Source organism: Zalophus californianus, chromosome 3 (genome assembly GCF_009762305.2).
Source record: "Zalophus californianus isolate mZalCal1 chromosome 3, mZalCal1.pri.v2, whole genome shotgun sequence".
NCBI lineage: Eukaryota > Metazoa > Chordata > Mammalia > Carnivora > Otariidae > Zalophus > Zalophus californianus.
Genome location: NC_045597.1, coordinates 92342359 through 92364363, shown reverse-complemented (window position 1 = coordinate 92364363; position 22005 = coordinate 92342359). Strand labels below are relative to the sequence as shown.

The 22005-nt window shown below is 41.3% G+C and overlaps 1 protein-coding gene across 12 annotated transcripts in view; it reads right to left on the bottom strand.

The window, feature by feature from the left end:
• CLASP1 (cytoplasmic linker associated protein 1) overlaps nucleotides 1–22005 on the bottom strand; it is a 260558-nt gene that overhangs the window by 143689 nt on the left and 94864 nt on the right. For all 12 annotated transcript variants that reach the window (XM_035726556.1, XM_035726557.1, XM_027588558.2 and 9 more), the window contains 2 exons: nucleotides 17437–17534; nucleotides 6202–6269 (listed from right to left, as the gene is read on the bottom strand). In XM_035726556.1, coding sequence (XP_035582449.1) covers nucleotides 6202–6269; nucleotides 17437–17534 — 166 coding nt within the window. The remainder of the gene's footprint in view (nucleotides 1–6201; nucleotides 6270–17436; nucleotides 17535–22005) is intronic.

The following is a 22005-nucleotide window of genomic DNA, read 5'->3' as shown; positions in this document are numbered from 1 at the left end:
CAAAGACAGGCTAGTCAAAACAGTGTGGTACCAGCACAAAAACTGAAACATAAATCAATGGAACAGAGAACCTAGAAATAAACCTATGTTTATATAGTTAATTAATCTATGACAAAGGGAGCAAGACTATATGATGGAGAAAAGACTGTCTTTTCAATGTCTTTCAGTGTTGGTCCTAAAACTAGTATTATACTATATGTTAACTGGAATTTAAATAAAAACTTGAAACCACCAGGGGCACCTGGGTGGCTCAGTCGGTTAAGCATCTGCCTACAGTTCAGGTCATGATCTCAGGGTCCTGGGATAGAGCCCCCCCTTTTTTTTATTTTAGGATTTTTTTTTTAAAGATTTTATTTATTTATTTGACAGAGAGAGACACAGTGAGAGAGGGAACACAAGCAGGGGGATTGGGAGAGGGAGAAGCAGGCCTCCCACCGAGCAGGGAGCCCAAAGCAGGGCTCGATCCCAGGGCCCCGGAACCATGACCCGAGCCGAAGGCAGATACTTAATGACTGAGCCACCCAGGCGCCCCTTTTAAGGCTCCCTGCTCAGCGGGAAGCCTGCTTCTCCTTCTCCCTTTGCCATTCACCCCCTCCCCCAACTTGTGCTCTCTGACTCTGTCAAATAAATAAAATCTTAAAAAAAAAAAAAAACTTGAAATTACAAAATAAATGGTGTTGGGAAACTGGACAGCTACCTTCAAAAGAATAAAACTGAACCACTTTCTTAAACTATGCACAAAAATAAACTCAAAATGGATTAAAGACCTAAATGTGAGACCTGAAACTATAAAACTATAAAGAAAACATAGGCAGTAATTTCTTGGACATCAACCTTAGCAACATTTTCATAGATTATTTTTGCTTTTGTTCCTCTTGTAGTCTATCAGGATTACATCAAAATAGAAAACTTTTGTACAGCAAAGGAAACCATCAACAAAAACAAAAAGGCAATCTACTGAATGAGAGAAGTATCTGCAAATCCTTTATGCAATACAGAGTTAATATCCAACATATATAGATAACTTATACAACTAAACACCAAAAAAACAAACAATCCAATTAAAATATGGGCAGGAACCTGAATAGACATTTTACCAAAGACATATAGATGCCAAGAGACACATGAGAAGATGCTCAACATCACTGATCGTCAAGGAAATATGCAAATCAAAACCATAATTAGATATCTATCACCTTACACCTGTCATATGGGTAGAATCAAAAAGATAAGAAATAACAAGTGCTGGCAAGTATGTACAGTGCACTGTTGATGGGAATGTAAATGTGTGCAGCCACCGTGGAAAACAATTTGGAGGTTCCTCCAAAAATTAGAAATACTGTATGATCCTAGTAATTCCACTCCTGGGTATTTACCAAGACAAAACAAAAACACTAATTCAAAAAGATATATGCACCCCTATGTTTATTGTGGCATTATTTACAATAGCCAAGATATGAAAGCAACCCAATTGTCGAATGGATAAAGGTGTGTGTGTGTGTGTGTGTGCGCGCGCGCGCGCACACACACATACACACAGCAGAATAATACTCCGCCATTAAAAAGAATGAGATATGGGGCGCCTGGGTAGCTCAGTCAGTTAAGTGCCTGCCTTCAGCTCAGGTCACAATCCCAGGGTCCTGGGATCAAGCCCCACGTCGGGCTCCCTGCTCAGTGGGGAGTCTGTTTCTCCCTCTCCCTCTGCCTCTCCCCCCACTCGTGCTCCCTTCTCTTTCGCTCTCTCAAATAAAATCTTAAAAAAAAAAAAAAAATGAAATCTTGCCATTTGTAACAGCATAAATGGACTTAAAGGGTATTATGCTAAGTGAAACAAGTCAGAAAGACAAATACCATATGATTTTACTTACAAGTGGAATCTAAAAAACAAAACGAATGAATGGACACAGAAACAAAAAGGAGAAACAGACTCATAAATATAGAGAACAAACTGATGGTTGCCAGAGGGGCGGGGAGTGGGAAAATGGCCAAAATGGGTGAAAGGGAATGGAAGGAACAGGCTCCCAGTCAGGGAATGAGTTAAGTCACAGGGATGAAAGGCACAGCATAAGGAATAGTGTCAACGGTACTGTGAAAGTGCTGTATGGTGACAGATGGTGGCTACACTCTTCAACAGACAGAGCTGTGGAATCACTATACTGTGGACCTGAAACTATTGTAACACTGTGTGTCAACCATACTTCAATTAAAAAAATAAATAAAAACACAAACAACCCTTCAAACAAAAAAAGGACAAAGGAACTCAATAGAGATTTTTCCAAAGAAGATCTACAAATGGCCAACATGCACATGAAAAAAATGCTCAACATCATTAGTCATTAGGGAAATGCAAATCAGAGCCATAATGACAAGACTTCACACCCACTAAGATGGCTATAATCAAAGAAACAGACAGTAACAAGTATTGACTTAAATACGAATAAACTACAACTCTCACACATTGTTGGTAAGAATGTAAAATGGCACAGCCACTTGGAAAATAAGGTGCCAGTTAGGCAAAGGTTAAACACAGTGTTACCACAGGAGCCAACAATTCTACTGCAAGGTATATACACAGGTGAAATGAAAACATCTCCACATAAAAACTTTCAAATATTCATAGTACCATTGTTCACAAGAATCAAAAAGTAGAAACAACCCAAGTGTCCGTCAACTGATGAGTGGATACACATAAGGAGATATATCTATACGCCGGTGAAATATTATTCAGCCATAAAAAGGAATGAAGTACTGATACACGGGTGAATCCTGAAAACATTATGCATACGTAAAAAGCCGTATGTTGTATGACTGCATTTATATAAAATGTCCTGAAAAGGCAAATCCCTTGAGACAGAAAGTAGGTGGTCAGGGACTAGGAGGAGAAGGAAATTGGGAGTGCTAATGGTCATAAGTATTCCAGAATATAAAAATATTCTGGAATTAGATAATTGCACAATTTTGTGAATATACAAAAATATACACTTTAAAAAAGCAAATTTTTGGTATAGACTTATCTCAATATTTAAAATATGCTGATAAGTCCCCCCAAAATAATCCAACACTCACTTCTAATAAAAATTTAGATAAATAGGAATAGATGAGAACTACCTCATCTTGCTAAAGAACATCTACAAAAAAACCTACAATTAACATCACACTTAGCTGTGAAAGACCTAAGACTGGGAACCAGATAAGGAGGTCTACTCCCACCACTTAAACTTTATGTAGAGGAGGAAATTCTAGCCAGTGCAATAAGGCAAGAAAAAGAAATAAGTATATAAATCTGAAAGAGATAAAACTACTCCTACTTGCAGATGATTTGTCAATCTATGCAGAAAATGCCAAGGAATCTACAAAGACATAGAGAACTAACAGGAATCTTCAGAAAGGTCATAATCTACCCATATAAGCAGCATACTGAAGAAAGAGGGTGGAGAGTTGAGAATAAGTAGAGCAGTCAATGGTCTGACTTGCAGAGGAGGTGAAAAACTGGTTATACTGGGAGTCAGTGAACCAGAAAAACAAAAATCAGAATAGGGTTTTCTTATGTTCCAACTGCAGTTTCTCTATGCTATCTAAATGTTCAAGGACTCAAGCAAAGAAGGAAATTAGGTGGTTTGCTTTTGACAGCTACTGAACATCTCACCAGTCTCTCGAAGTTACCATAAAGAGACTGAACTTATTTGGGTTAAGAATTCTAAAATCTTTATACATACCCCTTTAGGTGATTCTGTTTTGGTTCTAACAATTAAAAAGTAATACTACATATAGACAGCAAAAAGCTGAAATTTTAAGGCCTCCAGTAAGTCTTGAATTAAGATTTCCTTACCATCTGCTATTTTTAACACAGATGCCTAAAAGAACTGTCTTCATTCTTTACCTTTACCACATATACATATATGGATATGCAGCGGCAGTATTTACAGCACATGGAGGTCTAGCACAAAATGTTGCTGTGACACACCTAAAGCCACAGGATTTTAATACCCTTGATTAAATCATGTGTGTTGTGCTCATTAAAACTCAGAGTATACAAACACTCTCCTGGGTAAGGCCTCCAGCAGGGGTGTGGTCCTTCTCCCCAGTGCCAGTATTATAATCAGATTCTGTTTCACAGTTATGATTTATAACACAGGCTATAAAGCACAAACTCACTTCTCAGCCCCCACCACCACTACCTCTTTACCTGGTACTTTCTATCTTGGTACCAACAAGTTTTAAACTGGGAAACCACACAAACTACACAAATAAACACCCATACACACACAGAATTAAAAGCACATGTGTGGCATCTGGCTGGGAAGCCCTGCCCTTGTACTCCATCAATGCCACTCATCACAGGAACACAAGTCCACAGCCAGAGTTCTGGTTCTAGCTCTACCATGGACCCACTGTAAAGCAGATATGAAAGTATATATACAAAAGTAGGGGGCACCTGGCGGGCTCAGGCACTAGAGTGTGTGACTCGACCTCAGGGTTGGAAGATCAAATCCCACGTTGGGTACAGAGATTACTTAAATATTAAATCTTAAAAAAAAAAAATGTAGAGGGCAATGTACAGAAGTTATGCCATGATAAAATTACAAATTATACAGTAAGACAAATGAATTGTTAAGTGAATATGAAAAAATGAACACTGATTTACTGGTGATTGCAGAATTACTGTAAATACTCTTTTTTTGCCCTTTTAATATTATGTTTCTATAAACACAGGGAAGACAAATAAGAGGGCTTAATGAAAGCATGTTTAGAATTCTTTAAGCAGTCTTTAAGAAACATACCATGCAAAGACAAATTCCTTACTGATAATGATAGGTACACAGCAGAGCAGGACTTAAAAGACCTACATCCTGTCCCCTGCTCAGCCCTTACGTACTAGGAGCGACATTCCCCCAAGTGACAACCGGTTTTTATGACTTCAAGATTTTCAAAATTCAACAGCTATGCTGTGACCTAAGATCCCTAGCAATTCAGAAATTGCTATGATACAATGATGTATGTAAAGTTAGAAAAAGTTCTTGGTGGCAACTGCTTTGTGAGGACTTCACTCATACACACTTATACACCAAATTCACTTGTCTTTTCTTCACCTTCTGGAATCACAAGAAATATCCACGTGCTCAACCACCACAAAGTATAGTCAAAGGAATATAAGTACCAGAAACATTAAGTCACAATTCAAGTCTCAGTCATTATTTTATTTATTTGACAATATTTACTGCATACCTATACCACATGCCAGGGACCTTTTGAGGCACTAAGGATAAAGAAGGGAATAATACAATGTTCTTGCCCCCATGAATAAACACATTATTTTGCAGCAATATGCGGTAAGAAAGAACATTAAACACAACGAAGGCACAGAGTTCCCTTAGGACATCGGATGTGCTATACTGGCTGGCCTTGGTAATGAAGTGTGTCTGCAGTCAAGGGCTGGATGGAATGAGGAGGAGGGCCACAGACACACCCAGGGGACAAATGTTTCAAACAGAAAAAGTCATAAGCGCAAAGGCCCTGAAGCAGGAGAAGCTTGGAACGTTCAAAATTAGCAAGGAGGTCAATGGGACGGGAGCCAAGAGAACTCTGGGGAAGAACATCGGATGACATCAGAACGGTGGTCAGCACCAGACTGTGTGCAGGGCCTTGTGGGCCATGGTGAGCCACTGATCTCGAAAACCTCTGGAGGATTCTGAACCGGGGATTAACATCACATCAATTACATCCTAAAAGGATTACTCTAGGGGTGCCTGGCTGGCTCAGCCGACAGAACATGCGACTCAATCTCAGGGTCATGAGTTGGAGTTCCCCATTGGGCGTGGCGCCCTACTTAAAAATTTTTTTAAAATTTAAAAATAATAAAAATTAAAGGATTACTCTGCTGTGTGAAAAACAGCTTTTAGGTGCTTGGGGAGAGTAACAGCAAGGACACTGGTCAGGCGGCCAGTGCGAGAGCAAAGGTAGAAGACTACAAGCACTTGCACTAGGAGAAGAGTGGTGGCTACAGTCAGAATGCCTGGGATCCAAAGAGAAAGTCAGCGACAACCCCACCGTTTCTGGCCTGGGAAAGTGGGTAAATGGAGGTAAGTCTTCAGACCTAGAAACTCTCCTCAAGATATCAAATTCAGCTGTTCAGAACTAGCCTAAGTCTTACTGACCTAAAACTGAAAAGGCGATAATAGAATGATTGCTTTTTCTACTCACCGTTTGCGGACTGTATCATGTTTCCAGATTTTTGGACTTCATCAAATTTCGTAAAAATTACATTCAACCTGTATGAAAAAAAAATACATGTGTATATATAGAAACTATTAACTATCACCGTTTAGTCAATTATATTAAAACACTAATGTGAAGTTGAGTCACACACCCCCAAAAAAAATCAAGGATACAAACCCACCTAATAACAAAAACAGTAACTATATTAATAACATTAGTAACACCCAACAATAATCGAGCACTTATTATAGACTAAGCACTGACTTAGGACTCTCTCTGAAAGATCTCAATTAATCCTTACAGTAGCCATATACAAGATTATCATCATCCCCATTTTACAGATGAGGAAATCAAGCCCAGATAACTTCCTTATAGGGTAACATGGTGAGTTCGGGTGGAGATGGCAGCCCTGAGAGTAAGAATCCAGAGCTCATATTCGCAGGCACTGTATTAAGTGGACTGACCGCTCTACATAAAATGTATACATTATGAAAAGCATGTTTCTCCTATTTCTGTCTAAGCACAGACTGGTGATTACTTAGGATAAAGATTTTCAAAATGCACTGACATTACAATATAAAGGCTTTTCTGTGACTTCTGCTTAATTAAAAAATGCTATAAATAATTTCTCCAGAAACAAACACTGTGACTAGATGATCTTTAACTGAAAAAAACCTACATAACATTTATTTTCTATTAATGGATCAATGTCACCTTGACACTGAAATTGAAACAAAACTCCTTAACCAGTCAAAATATTCCATCCTAAGTGACACCAGTAATGAGAGAAAAATTGGGGGTAGGGTGGAGTGAAGGGGTTGCTCTGGTAGAAGTCAAGAAAAAACTAGGCTTTCCAAAGCAAAACACAGATACATTGGAGTAAGTGTAAAGGCTAAGAGTCCAAAGCAATGTACTCCTGCATTCAAACCCACACCACCCATTTCAGGGACCAGACTAGAAACTGCTTACAAACTGTCCTGTCATACAAGCTCTAATTAGTTCAAACATGTTTGTCTTTTCTTCGCAACTAGAATGGACTCTCCTTCAGGATAGGGATGGGAACTATATAACACTATGTCACGCAGGAGCATGACATCACCGGGTAAATCCTGTTCCTGCCCTCACTACGGAAACTAGGTATGTTCTGGCCTCCACTCATCCATGGTTCATTCACTGAGTCCAGCACTGAGCTGGCCAGATGCTGAGTGTGTAAAGTTCTTAACTTCTGAAGCTTCTATTTCATTCTTTTCTACTTAGAATGTCACATCCTAAGTGACAGGGGAGCCAAAAGGACACATGAGCAAAGAGAGGTAAAACGAAGGGGATGGGATGAAGGAGCCTGACATCCTGTCTCTCCCCCAGTCCCGTTCCATGGCAGGTTATCGATCTTTTCTGCCCATCTTTCCACCTACGCCCAGATGTAGCCTCAAAATCCTTCTCAAAGCCTCTCTAGGCGGCCACTACCAATTAATCAAAGTTGGCACTGAATTACAAAAATCTTATTTGTCATCTCAGGACCAGATGGGAGTAAAACTCACTTTCATATCCAGAGGTTACTAAAGATCTGGAAAAATGCCTTAGAATAAATTTCTTATGATGTTTCCATCACCTTCCCTCTTAAAAGCACCAAAGATCTCTAGTGGCTTACAAAGAGCACAAATAATATCACTACACAGGTTGCCGGGGCATGCCCTGACCAACTTATCACTTTATTGTGTCACAACTACACCCTCTGACGTGAGCATGCCTGCAAGTTTGCAAGTTAGGAACAAGGTATACCTCTCGCCTGGTTGGTCCTAAAATTCCTGCCAGGGGCAAGAATTTCATCCATTGTTGGTAAAGTAGTCACCATTTTCAATGTCCGCTGTGGAAGAGTCTGCAGATGCTCTTTGTCTGTGGTAATGTCTACTCACTGGGGCCACATTACCCTCAACTACAACAAGCTACCCACAAGCTGGCCCAAACAACTAAGTGTGAAAATGCTAAAAAGATTACTATTTTTTGGTACCTGCACTTGAATTCAGAATTCCCTCAGGCGGTGTGCCTTTCCCTCTACTTACACTTAGGGCTCACTAGCTGCCTCATTCTCTGCTCAGCAATGTCTATACAGGGGCTCCTAAGAAGGTTACACCTCAAGAGATCAGCAACCTGGCTTCAGGACAGTCTAGCACCAACAAAGACTTCCTGAGGAATGGCTTTTGCCTTTAGCTCTGAACACAGCAATACGAAATGCCTCTCTGGGACCAACGAATTTGCACAAACCCAGAAGGGTGAGTTTTATACATTCAAAGACACTGAATATATAACTAATGATTACTCTCCGAAGCCACCAACTTTTTTTTCACTTTTTAATTTTAAATCTCTGGATCTCAAATTTAAATTTTGACAAATAACCAATACAATTTTCCCCTGGTTTTTCTGAATTCAAAATTTATATTCAACTCTGCAATCCAACTGGCATTTATTTTACTGTTAAGATCTAGATCTAATTATTCCTTCCTAGAATATCTTATAAATTTAGGGGCGCCTGAGTGGCTCAGTTGGTTGGGCGTCCGACTCTTGATTTCACAGCTCGGGTCATGATCTCAGGGTCGTGAGCTCAAGCCCCATGTGGGGCTCCATGCTGGGTGTGGAGCCTGCTCAAGATTCTCTCTCTCTCCCTCTCCCTCCCAACCTCCTGGCTCAAAATTAGATAGACAGATAATTTTTAAAAATTACAATTTCGTAAAAGCAAATACTAGTAGGCTCACAATCCATCAAGCCCCACCCATACACTCAGAGCTTTTGACTTTTTAGTCCACTACTCTTCAATATGAGCAGATAACCAAGCATTCAAAGATACATGAGTAAAGTTTTTAAAGTGAAAGAGACCAAGATGAACAAACACATACTCCAAAATCACAACACAGAGGAAAGAGGCAATGAGAAGTTTTAAAAATATATCATTAATACTTCCAAAGAGATAAAGAAAATACTGCAATTATAAAAGCTAACAGGGAAGGAGCCCTTCAAAATGACAGAATAAGGACCCCTAAAAATCTGCTCCTCCAAAGCAGCCAAGAAAACATTGGCAAAATCTATCAAAATCAAGTTTTTCAGGCTCTGGAAATTAAACAAAGGCTGGCAACAATCCAAGGAGCATTCTTCAAGAAAAACGGCTACTCTTGCTAAGGATAACAAGTTTTTCACTGTTTTGCTGTGTCTTACTTCCATCTCCGACTCACTAGCTAAAAATCAACAGCCTCACAATCACGACAGTTTGAAAACCAGAAGCCTTGAAGCCACTGAAAGGAACTGACCAAGTCTGGAGCACCACAAAAATCCCCATTTTAAGAGAACTGTAATTATTTCGCCTGTCTGGCATATCCCAGAATCCCCATTCACAGGGTTTTATTTTACCTGATTCATAGCACACTTAGTGGGAGAGCCTCTTTTCCCTGAAGCCATGATTAAAAAGAACCACCAACAACTGTTTAACATGGCAGCCACCCAAGGTGATAAAACTGGAGCAGAAACACTGACCAAAAAACTTACAAAGAAAAATAGAGCAGAATATATTCACAGGGAACTTTGAAAAAATCTGACATATTCCTGGGAATCTGGAAGGCTACGCACATATGTGCGAGACTGTAAGAAAGTCTGAGGAAAGACCTAAGAAGACACTAAGGTCTCATGTCTGACTGACTTTGAGGCTCTGCACAAGCAAACAATAAAGGGGAAGGCAGAGATGTATAAACTGCCTGCCAGGACACTGAAAACATTCCTCAACATACACAGACAGCCCTTCAGCAAAGGCTATGAGATTTACTGGTTGAAGGCATTCAAGGAAATCTCTGTCTAATCATTAGCCGAACACTAAGCTAATCAAGCAGAGATTGCAGGAGCCATACACATCAAAAAAAAAAAAAAAAAAAAAAAAGAAAAAGAAAAAGAAAAACAGACTTTATGGAATTAGTTCCGGAAAATCACTTAAGAAACAACAAATCTGGAGAAAGAGCAAATGTTATTTCCAAAGTTGTCACAAGAGATTACTGTAAATGACCAGTTTTAGCTGGTCAAGTATAAAAAAATTGTACATGTAAAGAAACAAGAAAATATGGCCCATACAGGGGGAAAAAAATTAGTCAAAGAAACTATCCTTAAAGGAAGCCCAGACAATGAACTTACTAGATGAATACTTGAAATCAACTATTAGAAATATGTTGAAAAAACTAAAGGAAAGTATAAGAACAATGTGTCACCAAATAGAGACTATCAATGAAGAAATCAAAAACATAAGAATCATAGAGAAATTCTAGAAATGAAAAGTACAAAAACTGAAATAAATTCACTAGATGGGAGCATCTTGCTGGCTCGGTCAATAGAGAATGCAACTCTTCATTTCTAGGTTGTGGGTTAAAGCCCCATGTTGGTATAGAGATTACCTAAAAAAATAAAACCTTTTAAAAAAATTCTTAAGAGGGTTCAACAACAAATTTTTGCTGGGGGAAGAAAAAAGCTGCAAATTTGAAGATCAATAGACAATACCCTGTCTGAGAAACAAAACAAGAACAGAGCCTAAGAGTTCATGTTCTTATAATACCAACGTACCAACATACACATAATGAGAATACCAAAAGAAGAGGAGAAAGAAAAAAACGACAGAACATGTGGAGAAATAATGGCCAAAAAATTCATTTATATAAATATTAATCTACATGTTCAAGAAGCTCAACAATCTTCAAATAGGGTAAACTTAGAGATCCTAACCTAGACATAACAGAAACAAGCTGTGGGAAGAAAAGACAAAGAAAATCTTGAACGCAACAACAAACAAGTCAGGAAACAAATGTTGGTGAGGATGCCGAGAAAGGGGAATCCTCTTACACTCGATGGGAATGCAAGCTGGTGCAGCCACTCTGGAAAACAGTATGGAGGTTCCTCAAGAAGTTAAAAATAGAGCTACCCTACGACCCAGCAATTGTACTACTAGATATTTACCCCAAAGATACAAATGTAGTGATCCAAAGAGGCACCTGCATCCCAATGTTTATAGAAGCAATGTCCATAATAACCAAACTATGGAAAGAGCCAAGATGTCCACTGACAGATGAATGGATAAAGAAGATGTGGTGTGTATATGTATGTGTTTGTGTGTGTGTGTGCGCGCGCGCGCATGGAATATTACCCAGCCATCAGAAAGGATGAAATCTTACCATTTACATCAACGTGGATGGAACTGGAAGGTATTATGCTGAGCAAAATAAGTCAATCAGAGAAAGACAATTATCATATGGTTTCACTCATATGAGGAATATAAGAAACAGCACAGAGGATCATAGAGGAAGGAAGAGAAAACAGAATGGGAAGAAATCAGAGAGGAAGACAAACCATGAGAGACTCTTAACTATGGGAAAGAAACAGAGTTGCTGGAGGGGAGGGAGGTGGGGGGGAATAGCGTAACTAGGTGATGGGCATTAAGAAGGGCACGTAACGTGATGAGCACTGGGTATTACATGCAACTGATAAATTACTAAACACTACATCTGAAACTAATGATTCACTACATGTTGGCTAACTGAATTTAAATAAAAAAAAGAGGAAGCAACAACAGAGAAGTCACTTATCGTGTACAAAAAATATCAATTAAGATAATTTCTCATTAAAAAAAGTGGAGAACAGGTGGCAGTGGGATGACATATTCAGTCTTGAAATTTAAAATCTCAACAAAGTATACTTCAATAATTTGAAAATAAGCAAGCAAATACGTACATACATAAAACAAAACATAAAAAGCTCAACCAAGAATTCTACATGCAACAAAATTATCCTTCAAAAATGAAACAGAGAATCTTCTCTGGACCAGACAGTTCAGTCTTTACATGAAGTCATACTACCAATATAATGAATTGCAGACTCTGAGTGGGGGGAGATGAAGGAGATGAAGGAGAATTTAAGACATTCCTAGATAAACAAAAAAATTAGACAAGTCCTTCAGCTGGAAATGAAAAAAGACCATACATTAGCCCGAATCCACATGACAGTATAAAAAACACCAGTAAAAGTAACTACAAAGGTAAACATAAAACCTAGGTAAATGTAACGGATAGTATAAATGTATTTTTTGTTGTTTTTAACTTTTTTCTTGTCCTACATGACTTAAAAGGAAACTACATAAAGCAAGAAGTATAAAACTGTGTGTATTGGTGGGCTGTAATATACAAAGATGTATAGATAAACACAGCAGAAGAAACAAGGGGAGAAAACAGAACTGTGTAAGACTAAAGTTTTTTTGGGTTTTTTTTAAGATTTTATTTATTTGTTCTAGAGAGCGAGTGTGGGCGAGAGTGAGCAAGGGTACAAGCAGGGGGAGCTGCAGGCAGAGGGAGAAGCAGGCTTCCCGCTGAGCAAGGAGCCTGATGCAGGACTCGATCCCAGGACCCTGAGATCATGACCTGAGCCGAAGGCAGACGCTTAACCGACTGAGCCACCCAGGCATCCCAAGGGTAAAGTTTTTAATACTGAAATTAATTAAGGGTAATAATTCTAACTAGGTGTTTATAAGTTAAGATGTCAACTGAAATCCCCAGAGCAAACACTAAGAAAATAAAACAATACAAAAACACAGAATAACAACTGTTGGCACTGCTGGCAGGAATGCAAAACGGTGCATCAGCTATGGAAAACAGTATGGTGGTTCCTCAAAATATTAAACATAGCAGCGTGTGATCCAGCAAATCTACTTCTGAAATCTAACCAAAAGAACTGAATGCAGGGACTGTAAGAGAGACCTGTATATCCACTTTCACAGTAGCATTATTCACAATAGCCAAAAAGTGGAAGCAAGTGTCTATCAACAGAGGAATGGAGCAACAAAATGTGATATATACATACAGTGGAATTTTATTCAGCAATACAAAGGAATGACTCATGGTATAATGTGGTTGAACTTGGAAGATACTGTGGTAAGTGAAAGAAGGCAGTCAAGAAAAAGTTACATTTTGTGTGATTTGCATGAAATGTCCCAAAACAGACAAATCCATACACATAAAAAGTAGACCAGTGGTTGCCAGGAACTAGGTAGAAGGAAGGAATAGAGAGTGACTGCTGACGGATACAGGGATTCTTTTCGAATGTTCTAAAACTTGATAGAAGTGACAGCTACAAAACTTTCTGAATATACTAGAAACAACTGAATTGTTCACTTTAAAGGGTATATAGTAAATTATAAAAATATGAAAATTATGGTGTAGGAATATTTCAAGAAGGCTCTTATTCAAAAAACAGAAACAGAATGCTATAAAAAGGGACCATACAATTGGAAGAGAAAGGAAAAATTTTTAAATCAAATACCCAATATCCAAGTGGTCATAATATAACTACAATATTTATAAATATAACTTTTATATGTATATGCTACTTATATTTATAAATACAATAGTTATGTTTCTAAAGTACCTTGCTCAGAAAGACATGAGGTTCCAGATAGAAAAGGCCTCCAAGCGCACCACACAAAAAATGAAAATGGTCCCATCAACCATAATGTTTCAGACAAAATCAAAGTTACCTACATAGGATGAAGAATCAGAACGGATTTAGAATTCTCAGTAGAAACACTGAAAGCTGGAACGACTCAATGGAGCACTGGCTTTAACATTTACACTGAGGGGAGCCTGGGTGGCTCAGTCAGTTAAGCGTCTGATTTCGGCTCAGGTCATGATCTCCGGGTCCTGGGAGTGAGCCCCGTGTTAGGCTCCCCCACTGTCTGCTTGTCCCTCTGCCCCTCCCCCTGCTCGCTCTAATAAATGAGATCTTAAAAAAAAAAAATTAATTTTAGCCACCAGACAGACAAGACTCAAATAACAACCAAATGCATGGCCCAAAAGCAAAATTCTGGCTCCTCCAAAGTAAAGCAGATGAAAGGGCAAATCTCTTCCCACCTGTGAAATGGGAAAAGGAGCTGTGCCACAAAGCATATTATTGATCTTAATGTTTATGTCACTTAGCTGATACTATCAAGGCATTTTTTTCATTACATATTTCCTAGAGATATAATTAATCTTCTCAAACACAGCACTCACTCAATGGACAATCTCTTAAGAGGGCAGCATTTTATTTCAGGATGCAAGTTTCAGAAAGCACTACGCATGGGGCGCCTAGGTGGCTCAGTCATTAAGAGTCTGCCTTCTGCTCAGGTCATGATCCCAGGGTCCTGGGACTGAGCCCCACATCGGGCTCCCTGCTCCTTGGGAAGCCTGCTTCTCCCTCTCCCACTCCCCCTACTTGTGTTCCCTCTCTTGCTGTGTCTCTGTCAAATAAATAAATAATAAAATCTTTAAAAAAAAAAAAAAGAAAAGAAAGAAAGAAAGAACCACGCATAACCCACGCTACTTTATTAGTCCTGTGGCATCTTGCTAGGCTGAAAATCTGTGATGCTCACATAACAGCAAAATAGATATATATAAATGACGAACAGAAGTCTAGAATGTTCAAGTATTCCCGTCAACCAGTTGGAGCCACAAATAGCAGACAATGAATTTCCAAACAACAGCAGGATTCTTCCAAAGTTTCATTCCATTTGCACGTGTTCCTGGCAAAATCAAAATAAAGGTGGCAGCCAGAGGCTCTGACCCTCACAGTGCTAGGTAAGTGTCTTGTAATAAATACAAAGAAACACGAAGTTTTGGCCTCTTTCACCAGAGTAATGCCTTTTTTTTTTTTTAACATTTTATTTATTTATTTGAGAGAGAGAGAGAGATAGCAAGAGCAGGAACATAAGCAAGGGGAGTGGGAGAGGGAGAAGCAGGCTTCCCGCCGAGCAGGGAGCCCAACGCAGGCTCGATCCCAGGACCCTGAGATCATGACCTGAGCCAAAGGCGGACGCTTAACAACTGAGCCACCCAGGCGCCCCCAGAATAATGCCTTTGAAGCACCAACAGCCTCCTTTTCCAGGCACTGTGCCCACCAGAGTTTTATGGCGACAGCCGGGAAGCATCTGGGCCCATTTCCCTAGGACTACCCTCTGCATATGGTCTACAAATTTTAGGAAGGATTTTAGGTCACATGAGAGATCAGAAACCTCATTCCCATTCACAGAAGACCAAATTCTGCAGCTTCTTTTCATTTAAAAAAAAAAAAAGGGGGGAGGGTGGTGGTATAAAATCCCATCACTGGGAGGCTGAAGGAGAAGGTTCTAGCCCCAGCTCTGGTTGGCATTACCTGCCCCCTGGAGCCTTACCTAAATCGCCTTCTGTGTTGGGGTCCCCAAGTCCACACACGGGTTTAATGACTGGCTGGGAGGACTCAGGGCTCGGCACACATTCACACTCACAGCTATCACTATCGTAACTTAGGACACTCCAAGAAACCAGCAAAGGGAGAAGGTACATGGGGTGAGGTCTGCAGGAAAGCAGGCACAAGCTTCCTAGAGCCCCTCCCAGTGGAGTGGAATCACAGAAGACATGCTTAACATCCCCAGCAACAAGCTGTGATAATCACAACACGTGCGCCGTGCTGTCTCCCAGGGCACTGCTGGGCTGGTCATACAGACACTCCCTGGGGTAGCATTTACCAGCATGCCAGACTCCCAGAAAGAAAGCAGGTGTTCAGTGTAACACACACTGCTAGGGCACAGTGAGCCACTCTTGCCCACTCTTTTGGGAATGGGAAGCCCCCAGATCAAAGCTTCCAGCCGCCAGCCCAGGGCCAGCATTGCAAGCCGGCCTCCCCAAGGACAGCAGTCTCCTCTGAGCACTTATCTCTCCAGATCTCAGTGTCACCATGTCACCTCCCAGGTGTACAGGCTTGCTACAGCAGCCTTCAGACAGGACAAGTGAGATGGTCTGCTCACGGCCTAGGGCTACCGTGAGCTACACAGCCTGGTGAGGCCACCCCTGGAGCAGGAAAAGGCTTCACTGCTCACAGCCTGTCTTCCCAACGATGATGCTGACATCATGAGTAAACAGCCCTCTCCCTCCAGCCCTGCTCTCCCTGCTCACCTGGGCCCTCCAATTTTCCCTAGGACACTGTAGGGTTTTGTCTTTAAGTTCGCCTTTCTCCTAAGTATTCTCCCATATACTCAAAAACAAGAAAGCTGAGGTTCATAAAACACAGGAACAAAATAAGTCTATTCTCACAGATCACCTGTTATAAAAAACATGAAAACAGTTTTATCCCCATCTAATAATCTTGCACACAGCTCAGGGGACATCATGAGAGCAACCCTGGGGTCAGACAGGACTCTCAACAACACAGAGTATAGCCCCACCTGTCTGCTCACAGAACCCTTACTTTAGGGTAAGGGGCCCGCTTCCATCATAGCAAATTAAGGGACATCAAGACAGAGGACTCCAGTATATTTCAAAATCCCAACCCATATCTGGACTCCCAATATTCTGTAAACTCTTATGAAATGGGGCAGAGAAAATTAAAAGGGGAGCCAGGAGAACAGGCGAACAGGGCTTCTCTCTGAGCTCTGACTCATGCTGTGTGCTCTCCCAAGTCACTTCATGTCTCTGGGCCTCTGCTGTCTCCAGGGACACGGTGACAGGCTCAGACAAGCTGCTCCAGAAGCCCAGGCCATGTGTAGCTTCCCAGGACTTCAACATTACTCTCTCCCTTAAAAGAATGGGGCAGAGCACAAAAGTTTTAAGATTCTTCTGCCAGAGTTAAAATTATAGATATCCAGTTGTTCATTATTTTCTTTAAAATGTTGACTACAACAGAGACCTCCGTGGACTCACGTGGTTTTGGATCTGATGAGACGTGCATGCCCTTGCATTGGCCTCTATATATTGAGACTGGCAGAACACTACCATTTCAAAGATGCTTTCCAGAATAATTATTCTTTACTTCTATCCAGACTCATTCTGGAAGGGCTTCATTAATTCAAACAAATATATTCTAAGTACCTACTACACTAGGTACTTGGGGCAAACAAGATATAGAACTACATGGGCCAAAAGAATGCTGAATTTTCAATACCAATTTTAAACATGCTTCTAAAATCAATACATGGCACAAGATGTGGCCAGATGTCTGGGTGACAGTCCTCCTTTTAGGGACGTTGAATGGGAGGGGCCCCGATCTGGACACGATCTGGACAAGACCTCCGACTGCCAATCCTCTAACCACATATTCTTTGAATATAATCACCACCATAAATTAAGTAGTACAAACCAGGAGGTTAACTGAAGAAAGAAGATGGGAAGAGCAGAAGGAAGGAAGACAGTCTGAACTCACCGGGACTGCGGCAATCCTTTTTTACTGAGGTCTGCCCTCACACGTTCTCCCACGTGTCTGTAAATCTCCACTAAGCTGTTTATTGCTGCGTCTCGAACCTAGATGTAAAAGAAGAGATCTTACAGTTGCTCTGTGTCAGTGCACAGCGCTTCCTGCTGGGACACAACAGGCCGTACGCCACCCCGAGTTTATCACCAATCTACCAACTCAACTGTGATACAACCCCTTACAGACATTTGACTAGACAAAGCCATGTTGCTGGTACAATTCCAAAGAGGAAATTCGGGTCCCCTCCCTGGAGACGTGTGAAAGTCCACATCCCCTAGTGCTTTCGATTCTTTCAGAGGATGTCAGGAATCCAGAATTTTCGGACCATCTTCCCAAAACAGAAAATACCACAAATAAATGAATTATACTAAAAACAAAACTTCATGTATAAAAAGCATTCTAGATTGAACTCAATAAAATACTTAGTGAGCAACAAAAATGGGTAGTAAAAGCCGTAATACATAGAGCCCTGTATTCAAGAAGCTAATAGTCCTAAAAGGGGACTGGAGGAAGGGGGACACAGTAGTCCATAAATTCTACATTTAATACAGAGCAGGATGTAGTAAATACCATTCAGAAGTACAAAGAGCTCACACAGGTTAGAGAAGGGAGCAAGCACACTAGACGATACCAAGGAACATTTTCTGGAAGAGGAAGGAACCACTCAGAATGTGTTTAGGGGACAGCATTTTACCAGGTAAAGATGGAAGGAGACAGGTTCCAAACAAGGTACAGCCTGTGTGCAAAGGCATGAAAGCAGAGATACATGGCCTGTGCTTCAAGAAGAGCAAGTAAGTAGTTGGAAAAACACAAATATGAACTAAGATAAGAACGCAGCCAATAAGTAAGGCTTAAGAAACAGATTTAAAACAAACAAACAAAATCAGGGAAATTTGAATATGGATATACATCAAACATTACCATCATTAGCAATGTTAAATTTCTTAGATGTGAAAATAACATGTAGTTATATAAGAAAATATCCTTGTTATTGAGAGATGTACACTTAAGTATCTCAGCAAAAACATCATGTCAGAGCAAAAATATCATGGTTCAGAAAAAAAGAGTGTATTTCTGTGTGTGGGTATGTGTACACATACAGGGAGAGATCAAACAAATGTGACAACAATGTTAACTGGTAGATACAGATGTTAATACTAGTCCTAAGATTTTTCTATAGATTTAAAATTTTGTTAATAAAAACATGCGGGGGAAAGACTTTCAGTATACCATGGAACCAAGGCCAGCCTGTGAGGGTTGGGGGGAGCGGAGATGGGTACTTACTTCAGTAGGCAAAGACAGGGGAGCAACATGATTTTGTATTTGGTCTCAAGCAGTGACATCAAAATAACAGAGAAAGAGGGCACGTACTGAATGGAGCACTGGGTGTCATACGCAAACAATGAATCATGGAACACTACATCAAAAACTAATGATGTAATGGTGATGTAATGTATGATGATTAACATAATAAAATAGTAAAATAAAAAAATAACAGAGGACAAAAGACAGAGGAAGGAAGTAGGGATACAATTTACAATTCTCAATACTGCAGGCTACTCTTGATTTACGAGTGTTATAGGTTATAGGACAGGTAACTTCACTGATCATTTTTCCCCTTATGGTGGAAAAGGGCAAACTTTATGTTACAGACTGAATGTTTGCATTTCCCCCCCCCCCCCCAATATGTTGAAGTCCTAACCCCCAGCATGACTGTATTTAGAGACGGGACCTCTAAGCAGTAACAGGTTAAACAAAGTCTTAAGAATAGGGCCCTGACACAACAGGATTAGTGTCTTTGTAAGAAAAGACACCCACGAGCTGCCTCCATTCTCCACATGGGCACAGAGAGGTCACGTGAGCACACAGCGAGGGAGCAGTGCGCAAACCAGGAGGAGACCCCCTTCCAGAACCAGACGATGCTGGCACCCTGATCCCCAACTACCAGGCTTCAGAACTGCGAGAAATGTATTTCTATTCAAGCTACTGGTCTATAGCATTTTGTTATGGTGGCTCAAGCCGACTAATACAGATTATCAGTTTATTTAGGAAAAGAAAGACCTTCTGAATTTAGGCATCATTTTTATATGGAAACACGCATATACTACACAAGTTGTTAATGCCACTGTGTCCTGAAGATGACTCAGCTCACTTTCTAATGACATTTGCTCAGAGCCCATCACCTTAATGAGCAAGCAACATCCTGCCCTACTGAGAAAGGCTGGGCCATTAGTTTAAGAGCTTTAGTGGAAAAATGACCAGCCTTAGACTCAAACTAGACCTGAGTACCTCCCTTGGCCATTTAGGAACTGTGTAACCCTGGATCAAATACATAAACTATTTTAGTCTCAATTTTCTCCTCTGTGAGCTGAGGGCTGCTTTGAGGGCTAGAAAAAATAACAAATTCATTCCACAAGTATCTGAGTGTCTAGCAGATGCCAAACTAAAGTGCCTCCACGGCCCAGGCAGGGACCTTGATACCTGGGTGGAGCCAGGTGGGTGTACAGTGACAAATGGCTCTGGCAGGGGACCCTGCTGGCAGAGAGAAGGGGGAAAATGGAGGGTCGGGCAAACAGGTCGCCGTCACCCACCCTTGGAGGAATGTAGGAACGGCTCTGCCACATCTAATCTTTCGAGAGAAATCGGGAATACAAATCTTCCAAATATAAGAACGCCAAAACTCTTAAATGTAAAACTAAAACGTTAGGCAGACACACAATGCACATTAGGCTGCGATTTTAGGTTTCAGGCCAGCAGTTTGGAACCTGTATGTTGTGTGTATAAAACACTCAACATGAGGCTAGTGGAAGCAGTGTATCTACATCTTCTAAACCAATCTCCTTAGCCTTTGAAATCGTCATTCCTCAGCCTTACAAAGCTATAGGGTCAGAAAGCATCTGAGGGTCTAAAGCACCCTCGATTCAGGAAATGCGGCACAGCGCATTTTCTCCGGTCCTACAAAGTACTACACTCCAACTGAGAAGGGAGGCTCTGTACAAGCAACTCAGACTGAAGGCACAACAACGCAGCACTCGCTTCTAACACAGCCACGCGGGCCCCACACTGCTTCTGCCCGCCCTCAGGCTCGCCATTAAAAAGGAACTCCAACTTTTCAGGCCACTGGGACTACAAAAGCACTCCAATACATTAAGCGCTGCCTGGCAGGCCTGAGTTGAATGCTCTACAGAACCGGAGGTCTTCAGATCTATGACCTTCCTCCTGGGACCACTGTTTACTGGGATACAGAGGCGCCCGGCCACCTGCTGGGGCGCACAGCAGGAAAGACTAACAAGAAGATTAAAGTAAAGGCAAAAGCACAAGCACGTGTGGCATACACGCGTCCCCCGAGAGGAGGGATGACTCAGCATCAACAGCAGAGAAGCGGGTGGTCAACTTCCCCGGCAGGAGGGTCCTGGGAGGTGTGGGCCGCGCGTGTCTGTGCATGCGCAGATAAACACTCCTAAGGCAGCTGAGAAGCAACGGAAGACCGTCTGAGCGCGCAGGCTCGGGTATCCCGGCTCTGTCTGCGACAGACTGCCCAAAGCTGCCCACGGAGCCCCGACGTCACTGTGCCCCAATGCTTGGTGTCCCGGGGCCCACCGTGCGGATTCACATCACCCGAGTGGCCAGTGACAGCGCCTGAGTTAGGAAGGAGGACATTCAGCTAGCCAAGCTGGCTTTCCTGCTCGACTTAAGGATACCATGTGATAGCAGCAATCGCCACGTGTGACCTCAATAAAGGATTTCTTTTTCCCCCATAGAAAACAAAAAATGGGGACAAGACCAAAAAGGGAGAAAACGCCAAATAACCCATTTGGTAACTTAGAATTAAAAAAAAAAAAAGTTTCTTTTTAAATTAATGCTGAAACATAAAGCGTGCTTCAGTAAACTAAAACATCTCAAAATTCCACTTCCAGGGTCCTGTACTTTCCGTGAAGGCTGGATAAAGGAGTGGGTGGCAAGAGGAAAGCAGGTGCAATCAAAAGGCCCAGAGAAGCCACGGGCAGTGCACAGAGGAGGGGCTGGGGACGGGAAAAGCAGCAGCAGGGACAAGAAAGGGCAAAGCCAAGGAGGAGAAAGGACAAGAGCCACAGGGACCTGGGAGCCAGGGAAGGTGGAAGGCGAGCTGGCACAACTCTCTGGGGACACGTTAGCAAGCATCAGTCAATGTTTAAAATGAGATGCCTGCGTACCACGTGTATTTCTTTGGTAAGTTCCTGTTCTGATTTTCGGCCCCTTTATCTAATGCGGTGTTTTTCTTATGAGTTCATAAGAGCTAATTATCATAATAAAAATGACTCTCGGTGATAAACGGAACTAAATCCGTGGGAGAACTGGCACTTCTGAAGCCCAGGCTTGGAAAGTTCTGTGACCTGCCTGGTGACTGCCCACGGATTACCGGCTCTTCTCCCACCCCTACACTAAGGAAGTGGTGCTTTGGTGTTTGGTCCCTGAATTTACCCAGGATCTACATAAAATACCATCCGCACTTCGTTAGGGTTCGAGGAATTTCATACACCA